Raw genomic sequence first — 14,526 nt, forward strand, 5'->3', positions numbered from 1 at the left:
GAGAGCAATCAAGAGGCCCAAGTACTAATATTGATAATACTTAATTTGTAGGAAAGTTGTTCAGACCTATGCTCAGAGTTTAACCTAGTTTTAGACACTCGTAACAATATTCACTTCTGGAGTTTTTATTTATAAGGCTTTCTTATATTAGAAGCCAGCAATCTAATATACTAGTATCAGAAACCAGTAAGCATTTTCAGAGTTCCATGTTTCTGTCAATGCCGTTTTTTCTGCCTTCCTTCCAGTCTAGCTAATTTTGTCTTAAATGTCGGCCTCAAATATCTTTGCCTCTTGTCTATTACAACACCATTCCTTCCTCTTTTAATACCCTCCTCCCACCCATATTAATTGTTCAATGGTCTGTTTTCATAGTGTCCATTACTCCCAAAGTATTGATTATAAAATTAATGTTTTTAAAGAACTGATACTGCCCAGTTTAGACAATGAGCTTATTAACATTAGAGATTGGATTATAGTCATCTTTATATTCCCAAGACCTTAAACACTGCCTGGCACACAGTGAATATTCTAGAGTGTTTATCATGAAATACAAGAATAGCACAACTAAAACTGCATTTAGGGCTGTGTTTTAAATCAGTAAGATGATTAATGATATAATGAAATGAACCTGTTATTTTTGGTACCATCTGTTTAAGATGGTAGAAAAATCATATTATACACTAAAATTTTGTAAATGTTGAAGTGTTAAAATAGTGTTTGTTGATTTTAGGAGTTACTTGATCTGAAAAACTATTATTCAGGAATATTGATACTCTGTGGGTTCTAGGTAGCTAGGCATCTTCAGTACCAAATTTTCTGGTCTGTAGATCCCTTTACACTCTTGAATATTATTGAAGACCCAAACAGTTTTTGTTTTAGGTAGGTTGTATTTACCAATGTATACTGTTAGAAAATAAAACAGAAAATTTTAAAGTATTTAACTCATTTAAAATAATAAATTCAGTGCATGTTGACAAATATTTATATGAAAAATAGCCTTTTTTTTCCCCTTTTTTTAGTGAGTAGAGAAGGTTTAAGAAAAATATAGTGAGCATTGTTTCTTTTTGTTGTTTTAAAGAGGAGAGAGAGCCCCCGGTCTTGCTTTATCAGTTTTACAAAACACTTGAATGTCTGGCGGGATTGTTTTTGTTGTTGTTGTTTTTTTTGACAGGAAGGGAGAGAGATGAGAAGCAACAATTCTTTGTTGAGGCTCCTTAGTTCATTGATTGCTTTCTCATATCTGCCTTGACTGGATGACTACAGCAGACCGAGTGACCCCTTGCTCAGGCAGCAACCATGGGGTCAGATCTGTGATCCCGTGCTCAAGCCAGTGATCTTGGGGTTTCAAACCTGGGTCCTCTGAATCCCAGTCCAGTGCTCTGTCCCCTGCACCACCACCTGGTCAGGATGGCTGGATTTTCATATCTGCTTCTGTACTGTTTGTTGCAAAATACTGTTTTGGTTGAAGTCTAAAGTAAATCAGGCCTTAAAAAATTGAGAGGAGTGTTCTACTAGTCTTTCAGATAATAGTGAATGCTCTTTTTTATATATCAGAAAACAAGAGGTAGGCTTTTAAAGGTTAGTTGTAATGTACAATATAATCTGAAACCATGTCAATGAAGTTATTGTACTGTTCAGTTAAAATGCATTGGTCTAGTTGTACTTTTACCATGAATGATTTTTGTTACATGCAATCATTGTAAAATACTGTCTCACTGAGTTATATACGTCTTCCAGATGTTGGCATATTTCATTATGCAATATTTTAAAAAATCACTAATCTCATCAGGAAAGTCTTAGTGATAGGAAGCAGTTAAGCTGGAAATGGAGATACAAGTTTTCCAGAATTGTTCTTTTCATTGAGAGCTCAAATTTCATCATTGGCAGTGAATACTGCCAGTTGTTTTCCTTGGAGTAATGGTTGTACTTGATTCATTTTCAAGAAAATATCTGTCAGGTATCCACTTCTGAATAATAGTTTGTCTAATAGTTGTTCTATCAAGTAAAAATTTGTTTCATGGAAAAAGCTAACTTAGCCTGACCAGGCAGTGGCGCAGTGGATAGAGCATAGGACTGAGATGCGGAGGACTCAGGTTCGAGACTCCAAGGTCGCCAGCTTGAGCGCGGGCTCATCTGGTTTGAGCAAAAAGCTCACCAGCTTGGACCCAAAGTCGCTGGCTCGAGGAGGGGGTTACTCGGACTGCTGAAGGCCTGCAGTTAAGGCACATATGAGAAAGCAATCAATGAATAACTAAGATATCACAATGAAAAACTGATGATTGATGCTTCTCATCTCTCTCTGTTCCTGTCTGTCTGTCCCTGTAACCCTATCTCTGATTCTCCGTCTCTAAAAAAAAAAAAGTAAAAGCTAACTTAGGTTGTAACTCTTAACATTTCACGTGGTTTTCCTTGAGACAGCCATCATACATGATTGCACAAGGGTGATACTTTATGCCCGTCTTCCATTTCATCACACAGAATATTAATAAGGTTTGATGCACTCCTGTATCAAGTGTAATAAAGTGAATAATTTTTATAGTGAATACTTGGCAGTGAGTCACACTAGTGCAAGTTCCTTTTGGTGCCACTGCCTTGGTTTGTGCTAAGGCTGTTGCAGTTTTACCCACCGTTGCTTTTTTCCCCCTCCCACCTTACAGATGAATGCCACATAACAAAAAACCATTTGGTAGCATTTAGTACATCAACAGTGTTGTACAATTATCACCGCTATCTAGGTCCAAAACATTTCTGTCACCCCAAAGTAAAATCCCTGATTCTCTCCATTTCCCTCTCCTTTCCCTTCAGTCTCAGGCATCATCCAACCTGTGTTCAATGTATATATTCTGAATATTTCGTATAAGTCGAATACTGCGTGTGTTCTTTCGTGCCTGGCTTTCCACTAGCATGTTTTTGAGGTTCATCCATGTTAAAGCATGTGTATCAGTACATTTTTATAGCTGGATAATAATCCACTGCATGAGTATACCACAATGTGTTTATCCTTTCATTCACCTATGAACATTTGGGCAGTGTTTCACTATTGTGAATAGAGCTGTTAAAAACATGCATGTTCATGTACATTATGTAATTGTTTTCAATTCTTTGGGGTATAAACTTAGGCATGGAATTAGAGGGATGACCATTGTTTTTGTACCATCAGTTCAAATGTACAGTGGAAAAGGCAAATAACATCATAGTATAAAAAGTTTTGAGTTTGGGGATTCCCTGGAAGTTTCTAGGGGATCCCCAAGGATTTGCAGACCATATACCTACTGCCCACTTTTGTATCTCTGTTAGTAGTAAAATTTTCTAACCACCCATCGGTTCCACAGTAATGGTGATTTATAAAGTAGGGAATTAACTTTACTTTATAAAATTTATAAAGCAGATACAGCAAGTTAAAGCATATCATAATAATTACTTACCAAGTACTTTATGTCGGATTTTCGCTAAGTAGCAGAATAAATCTTTATAAAACAACTTACTATAGTTAAATCTATCTTTTTATTTATGCTTTGTTTGCTCTGCTACCACCCACCATGAAAGCTGGAACACCCACTAGTGGGTGGTAGGGACCAGGTTGACTACCACTGCGTTAGGTAGTTAGGTAAGCCTTAAAAGTGCAATATCAGATGTATTTTATAATCCCTACTTTATAGGTGACTAAATTAATATTTAGGGAGTATAAATGGCATACAAGTAAAAGAACTGGATACCAAATTCAGATTTTCTTACTTCGTGGCTACATTGTTCCTACTGTTTCATAGTACTCTAGGTAAATGAAACAATAGGGGAGAGGGTTGTTTGAGGGAGGGATTTAGCTTATAAAGAGAAATTATAATTATGGCAAAACTGTTTAATGGTCCCCTTTGTTACTTATATTTAGAGACATCTTAAATCTAAAGGATGTGATCAGTGTCCAACTGGAAGATACTACCTCTAGCAAAACTTTTTGCAGCCAATCTTGTCTAAGAAAACTATCTGTTACCCTATGTACTGATAGCAATTCAACCAAATGCGACATGTGTCAGAAGACTACTCTCGTAAGTTGTAATTTTTTTAACCTTTAGGGGCTCTGCCTAAGCACCAGCATTTTACTGAGTCTTTTTTTTTTTATTCTAGGTTCAATATGAAGTAAAATACCAGAATGTGAAACATACTCTTTGTAGTGATGCCTGTTTTTCAGAGTTTCACTCTGCTAACAACCTGATCATGAACTGTTGTGAGAACTGTGGAGCTTACTGTTACACCAGCTCTGACCTGTTCCATATACTTCAGATGGAAGGACAGTCCCATTACTTAAATAGTTCAAAAGGTATTACAGCCTGTAACCAGGTACGAAGAAAGATCTGTTGCTTAAAGTGAGGACCACTGCATTTGAATTTGACTGCGTAGGACTCAAATGAAAAATTGAAGATTGAGTTCCTTCCATTAGTTGGAAGTTTTACTTTTAGGAAAATGTGGGGGGGGTGTGTAGATTTTAGTACTATTGGGAACAGTTTTAGTTGGTAAGATGGTGAAAATGAAATAAAAGACTTCTGATAGTTCCTTTTTAATAATTCATAAGTGCTATTATATAGTGGTTTTTCTCAGAATCTCAGGGAGATCAGTTTACCTTAAAGGCAAACAGATGGAAGCTTATTTATAAACTACAAATAAAGATAGCAGAAATAAGAGTAATCTATTGGTATAAGACTCAGCCACAAAAGTGTTTTTTGTTTGTTTTCTTTTTTCCAAGTGAGAGGAGGAGAGATATAGAGAAACAGACTCCCTGCATGCACCCCAACCAGGATCCACCCTACAACCCCTGTCTAGAACCAGTGCTCTGCCCATATGGGGCCATGCTCAACAGAGCTATTTTTAGCGCCTGAGGTGGAGGCTCCATGAGCCATCTTCAGCGCCCAGGGCATTGTGCTCAAACCAGTCGAGCCATGGCTAGGGAAGAGGGGGACAGGGAGGGGAAGGGGTGGAGAAGCAGATGTTTGCTTCACCTGTGTGCCCTGACTGGGAATCGAACCCGGGACTTTCACATGCTGGGTTGATGCTCTACCACTGAGCCAACCAGCCAGGGCCAAAGTATTTTTGTTTTTTATTGCATGTATCTCTTTACACCAAAGCAAGGTTAAGGTAGATCAAGAATATCATGCTTTTTCTGAATCAGTCATAGGAGGAAATAAACCAACGAGAAATAATCCCCTATGTTGACAGGAGAGCGTTGGGTGGGTCGTGCTGAGCAGAGAAGCTGGACTGTCTTGTTAGACTGAGATGAAGGAACACAGTGGTCTGAGCCCCTTTCATGAGATGGGCCTGGCACATATCTTGCTTGTTTAGATCAGTGGTTTCAACTGCCAGTTCTGTGGATCACAGTTCAAATAAGTCATTGGTGAGCCACATCTTTTTATGGTGGATTGCCCACAGCAGAGAATATCATGTCTTGAGACCAGAAATGGGAGAATGGAAGGCATGGAGGCATTCTTTCAAAGGCAAGAAATACCATTCCTTGTTTTCAGTTTTTATCCCTCACGCTCAATAAATAGGGCCCTGTCCTGTTTTTAAAAGCTTGTATTGAGTACTTCAGCCTGCATGATGGAGCAGGGCTGATTTGGGTAGACGAGTTCAAAAGCACCACCTAACCTATGTACAGCATTTAAAATATTATGTGATAGTGGTAATGTAGAAAATCCAAATTGTTAGTGAACTATAATCAAGAATTAGAAAATGTTCAAGTCTATGAATCTAAAAATGGAGTGGCTTTTCTTTCATTCATTCGTTTAGAGAGGAAGTAGTTGTGGCACATTAGTTTATTGATTGCTTCTCATACATGCTTTGACTAGGGAGCTCCCGCTAAGCCAGTGACTCCTTGCTCAAGCCAGCAACTTTGTGGTCATGTCTGTAATCCTGTGCTCAAGCCGGATGAGCCCGCACTCAAGCCTTGGGAGTTTTGAACTTAGGACCGATGTTCTATCCACTGTGCGCCATTCAGGCTGGGGTGGCTCTGTAAAAAGTGAATTGTTTGGTAGAGATGTAATTATGTTGGCTAATTCTTCTTAATAGAGTATATTAAGAATTCATTTTCCCATATGAATAATCATACTAATAAAGCATAAAAATACAAATTTTCAAAATCATACTCGTGCCTGACCTGTAGTGGCGCAGTGGGATAAAAAGTTGACCTGGAACGCCAAGTTCGCCGATTCAAAACCCCAGACTTGCCTGGTCAAGGCACATATAGGAGTTGATGCTTCCTGCTCCTCCCCCTTCTCTCTTTCTTTATCTCTCCTCTCTCTCTAAAAATAAATAAAAGCTAAGAAAAAAATTATACTCGCTCTTTGTTTCATTGTTCCTTTGCCAATATGCTGTTCTTCCACAGAAAATTTGTATAGGGTATTTTCATTTGTCTTTGCACTTTGTGCTCCCAAAAGCAGTTCTTTTCCATCATTGCCAGGAATGATGGTTCCTGTTTCACTAGAAAGAATAGGTGTTAAACCTCACAATTTCTGTCCTTTTCCTTTGCATATTGGACACTATATTCTAGACCTTTTACTGCTTGTATGCTTTCTTTCAATATGCTTGCAATTTTTACCATGTATGCTGGCCTAGAAAACTAGAAAAACTGACTCCCACAGCATGTTGTAAAGTGTATTAAGCCCTATTCTCACTCCTCCTCAGCACCAATAGAAGGCCTTCCTCACTTGATACCCAACCACACATTGAAGGAAAACCTCTAGTTAGACTTTTTCTTTTTCTTGACAGAGTCAGAAAGAGGGATAGATAGGGACAGACAGAAAGGGAGAGAGATGAGAAGCATCAATTCTTTGTTGCAGCACCTTAGTTCATTGATTGCTTTCTCATATGTGCCTTGATGGGGGAGGTCCTACAGGAGACCGAGGAACCCCTTGCTCAAGCTAGCGACCTTGGGCTCAAGCTGGTGACTTCGGTTGTTTCGAACATGAGTCTTCCACGTCCTAAGCCAACACTATCCACTACGCCATCGCCTGGTCATCGACTTCTCTTTATTCATAAAATTTGCTTTGCCAGGGATGGTGAACATCTATGACTACTTTTCTGCTTGTATATCTGTTATACAATAATTGCTATTAATACATCTGACAAATAATAAAAAAGTTATCTAATACTCAGATCAGCTTCCTGTATTTTAATCATTGTAACTCATGGTGCCTTTTCTGGCTTTTAAGAAAGTGAAAATGGCCTGACCTGTGGTGGTGCAGTGGATAAAGCGTCGACCTGGAAATGCTGAGGTCGCCAGTTCGAAACCCTGGGCTTGCCTGGTCAAGGCACATATCGGAGTTGATACTTCCAGCTCCTCCCCCCCTGTCTCTCTCCTCTCTCTCTCTCTCTCCTCTCTCTCTCTCTCTCTCCTCTCTAAAATGAATAAATAAAAAAATTTTTTTTTTAAAAAGGTGAGAATGTGGCTTAACTGTCATTATTTGTAGAGCAGTGGTGGGATGGAGTATATTTTTATGATAGTATGTTAATAATTCATCATATACCAGAGATACATTATTTACATTATTTTAATCTCTTTAACAGAAACCAGCCAGAACACTTACATCTGGTCTTTGTAAATCATTGAAGCCCTCAGATGAAATGATTGAGGTTATCAGTGCCTTGGGGCAGACAGAGCTTTTCTGCTCTTTTAATTGTTTCTCTGCATACAGTAAAGCTAGGATGGAATCTTCTACAGGTAATATTTGCTTAGTAATCAGAGATTTAGTAACTTCTGAAGAATATTACTGTTTCCTTTCATTTATAACCTTGATTCATTTCCAAATGAGATTTAAAAGTCAAAACTGTTTAAAAGGAAGGCTACTTCACCACCAGAGATTTAATATTTATAGATTGTATTAGAATAGAATCTTGTACTTAGCCCTGCTTTGTAAAAACAAGGCTGTTACAATTTTTACATGAAGTAGAGCTCATGGGAAATACTTTGATGTTCCTAATGGAAAAGCACAGATAATCCAGGGCCAACTATGTATCCCATCAAAGAACCACATATAGGACCAGTGATGCTATTTACATAGACAGTGGAGTGAATGATGCCTCTGCAGCTTGGATAGCTTGCAAACTGGTAGTACCTATTAGGAGACTGTATAGGACTCTTTTCTGTTCATGGATAATTTCACAGAAAAGATTTGCTTGAAATTTCAAGCAGACAGTGTAAAGACTAAGTAATTATGTGCAAGGGTAAAAGATATAAATTGATAGGAATTGTAAATTATTGGTTTGATTTTATTGATGTTATCCTAAAGAACCTGGGTGTTGCCTGACCAGGCGGTGGCATAGTGGATATAGCGTCAGACTGGGATGCGGAAGACCCAGGTTTGAGACCCCCAGGTCGCCAGCTTGAGCACGGACTCATCTGGTTTGAGCAAAGCTCACCAGCTTGGACCCAAGGTTGCTGGCTCAAGGAAGGGGTTACTCAGTCTGCTGAAGGCCCGCGGTCAAGGCACATATGGGAAAGCAATCAATGAACAACTAAGGAACGTGTAGCAACGAAAAACTGATGATTTATACTTCTCATCTGTCTTCGTTCCCGTCTGTCTGTCCCTATCTATCCCTCTTTCTGACTCTCTCTCTGACTCTGTAAGAAAAAAAAAGAACCTGGGTGTCCTTCAGCCCTAATAAAAATTACTCCGCAATACCTAGGAGTACATTAGCTGTTAGATTTTTTTTTTTTTTTGTATTTTTCTGAAGCTGGAAACGGGGAGGCAGTCAGACAGACTCCCGCATGTGCCGGACCGGGATTCACCCGGCATACACACCAGGAGGTGATGCTCTGCCCATCCAGGGAGTTGCTCTGTTGCTACCAGAGCCACTCTAGCACCTGAGGCAGAGGCCATGGAGCCATCCCCAGCGCCCAGGCCAACTTTGCTCCAGTGAAGCCTTGGCTGCGGGAGGGGAAGAGAGAGACAGAGAGGAAGGAGAGGGGGAGGGGTGGAAAAGCAGATGGGCGCTTCTCCTGTGTGCCCTGGCCAGGAATCAAACCCGGGACTTCCGCACACCAGGCCAACGCTCTACCACTGAGCCAACTGGCCAGGGTATTTTCATTGTTTTTGAAACACTTATAAAACAGTGCTTTCTGACTGATTCTAAAATCTTTATTTTTATAGCAAATGTTCCCATGGTTCATGATACTTCAGTGGAGCTCCTTTCTCCAGACAAGCACCTTTCTCCAAATAAAGATACAACTCTGGTTATAAGCAATATAGTGTCATTGGCAGATATTCATGTTGCCCCACCCGATATGAACCTGAATTTGGATGACTTAGACGGTAAAAATTGATGTGATATTTGACATATATACTGTTTTTTGCCATACTTGATGAATCTGTCTGTATTGTAAGTTTTCTTTGTGTTGCTTGATATGAAAGAAGGAAATTATAGTTTATGATGCTATTTTATAGACTATGTTATATGATCTTGAATTTACGCTTTATTTAACAGGTACAATTTCTTCAGGACAGAATGTCCTATCAAATGTAAGTTACTGGTTTTTTGTGGGGGTTTTTTTGCTGTCTTTTCTTAAGCTTTATTTCTAAACTGTGTGAGTGTGTATTAATTCCTGTTTTTACTTTTCTTAATATTTATTAAGCATTTCAACTCAACCTGAACAGTAAAAACTATTTTTATTATAAATACATACCAAAAGACTCTGAACAATTAATGTTGACTCTAGATTGCAAATAGGTAAGTTACAAATAATTGTTAATATATCCCCCTAGTGGAGCTCATACTATCACCCATTCACTTTACAGTGGTACCTTGACACTCGAGTGTAATTCATTTCATGGCCAAGCTTGTGACTCCCATTTACTCATGTGTCAAATTGAATTTCCCCATTTAAATTAATGGGAATGCAATTAATCCATTCCACCCCCCAAAAACCACATGCATTTTTTGTTTTATATGCTTTTAAATAAGAAAATGTACTTTATAAATAACAAATACATATATATACACACACACATAGAGAGAGAGAATGTAAAGAAATAAACTGGTTTATGAGGTGTATTTACCTTCAAGGGCAGGTGAAGATGCTGGCAGAGGGGGGAGGATACATTAGCACAACAATGCCATTCCCAAGCAGACAGGTAATTAGCAATTTCAGACAGTTGACCAGCCCTTTTTGTATTTTCTGAAGTGAGAAGCAGGGAGGCAGACAGACAGACTCCCACATGCGCCCAAACCTAGCATACCCACCAGGGAGCGATGCTCCATTGCAACCAGAGCCATTCTAGCACCTGAGGTGGAGGCCATAAAGCCATCTTCAGCACCCAGGCCAACTTTGCTCCAATGGAGCCTTGGCTGCGAGAGGGGAAGAGAGAGACAGAGAGGAAGGAGAGGGGGAAGGGTGGAGAAGCAGATGTGTGCTGCTGCTGTGTGCCCTGGCTAGGAATCAAACCCGGGACTTCAACACGCCCGGCCAATACTGCTGAGCCAACTGGCCAGGGCCCCAACATCATTTTTAACAATAAAAGTGAGCAAATTCAAAAAAACAAAAATTTTACAAACTCATTTGCCCCACACTCATGATTCAAATATCTGCTCCGACTTAAAGCAAAAAGTCCTGCGAGTGACTGCTTGTCTCTCAAATTTCTCATGATTTAAAGTGCTATTGTGTCAAGGTACCACTGTATTGTGTTATCAGAATAGGTGTGTTTGATATTTTAATTGATTTTATCATTTTCTCCTGAAGGCTTTGGAAAGTTCACCCAGTGAGTCTAGCAGTGTTGCTATCAGTAGTATGGAAGAGCCAAGCCTTGCACCATCTGCACCAGTCCTCCATCAGCCTACAGTTGACTCCAGTATAGAAGTACAAAAAAGTCAAGTGTCAAAACAAGGTGTCACATGCAATAAGAAAAAATGTGATAGACTACGTCACCGAAAATTTACTTCTAAAGCACAAAAATTTAAAGGTAAACCAAAAAGTATTAGAAACTTTTGGCGCTCAAATTTTCAGAAGTTAGAAACCAATGTTAAAAGGGATGTGACATTCTGTTATTCGTGCCAGTTTTTCTGCCAGAAAAAATACAGCCATGAAGAAGAGTTATCTGCAACCCAAAAGATTCCTGATTGGAAAAAAACTCTGAAAATTTTCAGAAAGCACGAGAAAAGTAAAATGCATTTGAAGTCACTGCAATTTTGGAAGGAATACCAGTTTTGTGATGAAGTTGTCAATGACAGTTTACCTATTTGTTCAAAACAGATTGAAGGAAATAAAAAGTACCTAAAGCTTATAATTGAAAATATATTATTTCTTGGAAAGCAATCTTTACCTTTAAGAGGAAACAACCAGTCTATTTCATCTGTGAATAAAGGCCATTTTTTAGAATTGTTAGAAGTGAGAGCAAAAGATAAAGGAGAAGAAATATTCAGACTTACGAATTTACAAGTTGACTTCTATAATAGTACACAAGTTCAAAATGATATTATTGAAATAATAAAGACTGAAATGTTGCAATATATTGTGAATGAGATCAATGTCTCCTCAGCTTTTTCAATAATATGTGATGAGGCAACTTATAATGCCACTAAAGAACAGCTTTCAGTTTGTGTAAGATATCCGCACAAAACATCCAAGGCTATCTTAATCAAAGAAAGGTTCTTGGGTTTCATAGATGTTGAAGAGATGACTGGGACCAATTTACACAGGACAATCACAGCTTACCTGCAGAAAATTGGAGTTGATGTGAATAAAATACGAGGTCAGGCCTATGATAGTAGCACTAATTTGAGGATAAAATTCAATGAAAGTGCAGCAGAATTCAAGAAGGAAGAGCCAAGAGCTTTATACATACATTGTTATGCCCATTTTTTTGATTTAGCAGTAATTAGGTTTTGTAAAGAAGTAAAAGAACTCCGAAATGCTCTAAATACTCTCAGTTCTTTGTTCAACACTATTCATATGTCTGAGGAAATGTCTACACATTTTCAAAAGATATGTAAGCTAAGTCAAAACAAAACATGCAAGAAGCATCTATCACAGTCATGTTGGACAGTCCATGATCATACATTACTATCTGTGATTGAGGGTCTTCCAGAGATTATTGAAACACTGGAAGTTGTATCAAGCCATTCTTGTAACACAAATTTGGCTGATGAATTGAGTGATTTGTTGATGCTGGTTTTGAAATTTGAATTTATCTTTTGTTTGAAGTTTCTTTATCGAGTATTAAGTGTTACAGAAATTCTTTCCAAAGAGCTTCAAAGTGAAACCATAGATACTTTTTCTTTGTCTTCAAAAATAGAAGCAATTTTGGAGTGCTTATCATCTGAAAGAGATGATGTCTGTTTCAAAACTGTCTGGGATGGGGCAGAAGAAATATGTCAAAAAATAACCAGCAAAGGTTTTGAAGTTGAAAGACCATCTTTTCATAAAAGAAGAAAAATTCAGAAAACAATAGATCTTGGCACTTCAGACAGCACATTTTTTCCTACCTCAACAGAAGAACAATATAAAAACATTTATTACCAAGGATTAGATGTTGTATTACAGAATTTAAAACTATGTTTTTCAGAATTTGATTATTGCAAAGTGAAGCAAATTTCAGAACTATTATTTAAATGGAATGAACCATTAAATGAAGCAACAGCCAAACATGTCCAAGAATTTTATAAACTTGATTCAGACATCATCCCAGAACTTAGATTTTATCGGCAATATGCAAAGCTCAACTTTGTCCTAGATGATGATCATATTAACTTCATCAGTCTTGGCTATTTGTTTATTCAGCATGGTCTTCATAATAATATTCCTTGCATATCAAAACTATTATATATTGCTTTGTCTTGGCCACTTACTTCGGCAAGGGTTGAAGACTCATTTTCCATACTGACTCGTCTTAAAACATATGTATGTCATACCATGGGACAAGAGAAGCTTAGTGGTTTGGCCCTAATGGCTATTGAGCAGGAATTAGTAAATAAACTGCTGGAGCCTGAAAAGCTCAATGGACTTGTGGAAAAGTTTATATACGTCAGATGAAAGAAATATATTGTGCATGCTAATTTGAATTTACCTTAAAGAATTTTGTATTTGTATTGAAATGGAAGTTCTTATTTCAAATTTTTGTCTCTTAGGAAAAAATTTTTTATCTTCAACTTGCCTTTTTTACTTTTTACATGCTATTTTTGAGACTGTCCCATGTCAGTACATAGCTTATTGATTCTTTGTGTAGAACTGCATAAGATTTAATTGTATAAATGTAACCTGTTGGAATAATCCCTACATAACATTTTAATTCATTTTTCTAGTATGAATAGTGCTGCATTTAATAACTTTACATATAGGTCATATTTCACATTAGTAAGTTACTGGAAGATAAAATATTAATTTAAAATTACTGGGTCAAGCCTGACCAGGTGGTGGCACAGTGGATAGAGCGTTGGACTGGGATGCGGAAGGACCCAGGTTCGAGACCCTGAGGTTGCCAGCTTGAGCGCGGGCTCATCTGGCTTGAGCAAAGAGCTCACCAGCTTAGACCCAAGGTCACTGGCTCCAGCAGGGGGTTACTCGGTCTGCTGAAGGCCCGCGGTCAAGGCACATGTGAGAAAGCAATCAGTGAACAACTAAGAAGTCGCAACGCGCAAGGAGAAACTGATGATTGATGCTTCTCATCTCTCTCCGTTCCTGTCTATCTGTCCCTGTCTATCTCTGCCTCTGTAAAAAAAAAAAATAAAATATAAATAAAAAATAAAAAAATTAAAAAAAAATTACTGGGTCAAAACATTTGTACTTTTTTTTTGTATTTTTCCAAAGCTGGAAACGGGGAGGCAGTCAGACTCCCACATGCACCCGACCGGGATCCACCCGGCATGCCCACCAGGGGGCGATGCTCTGCCGCAATCAGAGCCATTCTAGCGCCTGAAGCAGAGGCCACAGAGCCATCCTCAGCGCCCAGGCAAACTTTGCTCCAGTGGAGCCTTGGCTGCGGGAGGGGGAGAGAAAGAGACAGAGAGGAAGGAGAGGGGGAGGGTTGGAGAAGCAGATGGGCGCTTCTCCTGTGTGCCCTGAGCGGGAATCGAACCCGGGACTCTTGCATGCCTGGCCAACGCTCTACCACTGAGCCAACCAGCCAGGGCAGATTTGTACATTTTTATCTTTGATTGGTACATTGCTTTCTACAAAGGACGATGCCATTTTACAATCCCACCAGCCATGTGTGAGTGAAATATTTTGATCTTTGTTGATCTGTTAGATAAGGGTATTTAATCTCTGGAGGTTAAATCTCAGTGGGATTTTTGTACTTTCACTTAATAAAGTTGGGTATCTGTTTGAGCCATTTGTATATCCTTTTCTGTACACTGTAACATTTCAGCATTAAAACCAAATATTGCTGGTTGTTTTTGTAACAAAACTGGATGACAGTAGGAATTCTCAATTTACTTTATGAAACATTGACTATTTTTCAAGTAACCCTAAAAGGACCCTATTTCTTTTATATTCTACAAAAGTTTGGGTAACAAATGAAATCTGTTCCTTAAAGATCTTAAAGAATTAAG

At 38.5% G+C, this 14,526-nt stretch overlaps 1 protein-coding gene across 8 annotated transcripts in view; it reads left to right on the forward strand.

Annotated features, from left to right (window-relative positions):
- The window catches only part of ZMYM1 (zinc finger MYM-type containing 1), a 40,647-nt gene extending 27,039 nt beyond the window's left edge, over positions 1-13,608 (forward strand). For all 8 annotated transcript variants that reach the window (XM_066375816.1, XM_066375821.1, XM_066375813.1 and 5 more), the window contains 6 exons: positions 3,887-4,043; positions 4,123-4,335; positions 7,552-7,705; positions 9,135-9,296; positions 9,469-9,503; positions 10,721-13,608. In XM_066375816.1, the coding sequence (XP_066231913.1) occupies positions 3,887-4,043; positions 4,123-4,335; positions 7,552-7,705; positions 9,135-9,296; positions 9,469-9,503; positions 10,721-13,009 (3,010 nt within the window). In that variant the 3' untranslated portion in view covers positions 13,010-13,608. The remainder of the gene's footprint in view (positions 1-3,886; positions 4,044-4,122; positions 4,336-7,551; positions 7,706-9,134; positions 9,297-9,468; positions 9,504-10,720) is intronic.
- Positions 13,609-14,526: the final 918 nt, after the last annotated feature.

This window comes from Saccopteryx leptura, chromosome 3, assembly GCF_036850995.1.
Source record: "Saccopteryx leptura isolate mSacLep1 chromosome 3, mSacLep1_pri_phased_curated, whole genome shotgun sequence".
Taxonomy (NCBI): domain Eukaryota; kingdom Metazoa; phylum Chordata; class Mammalia; order Chiroptera; family Emballonuridae; genus Saccopteryx; species Saccopteryx leptura.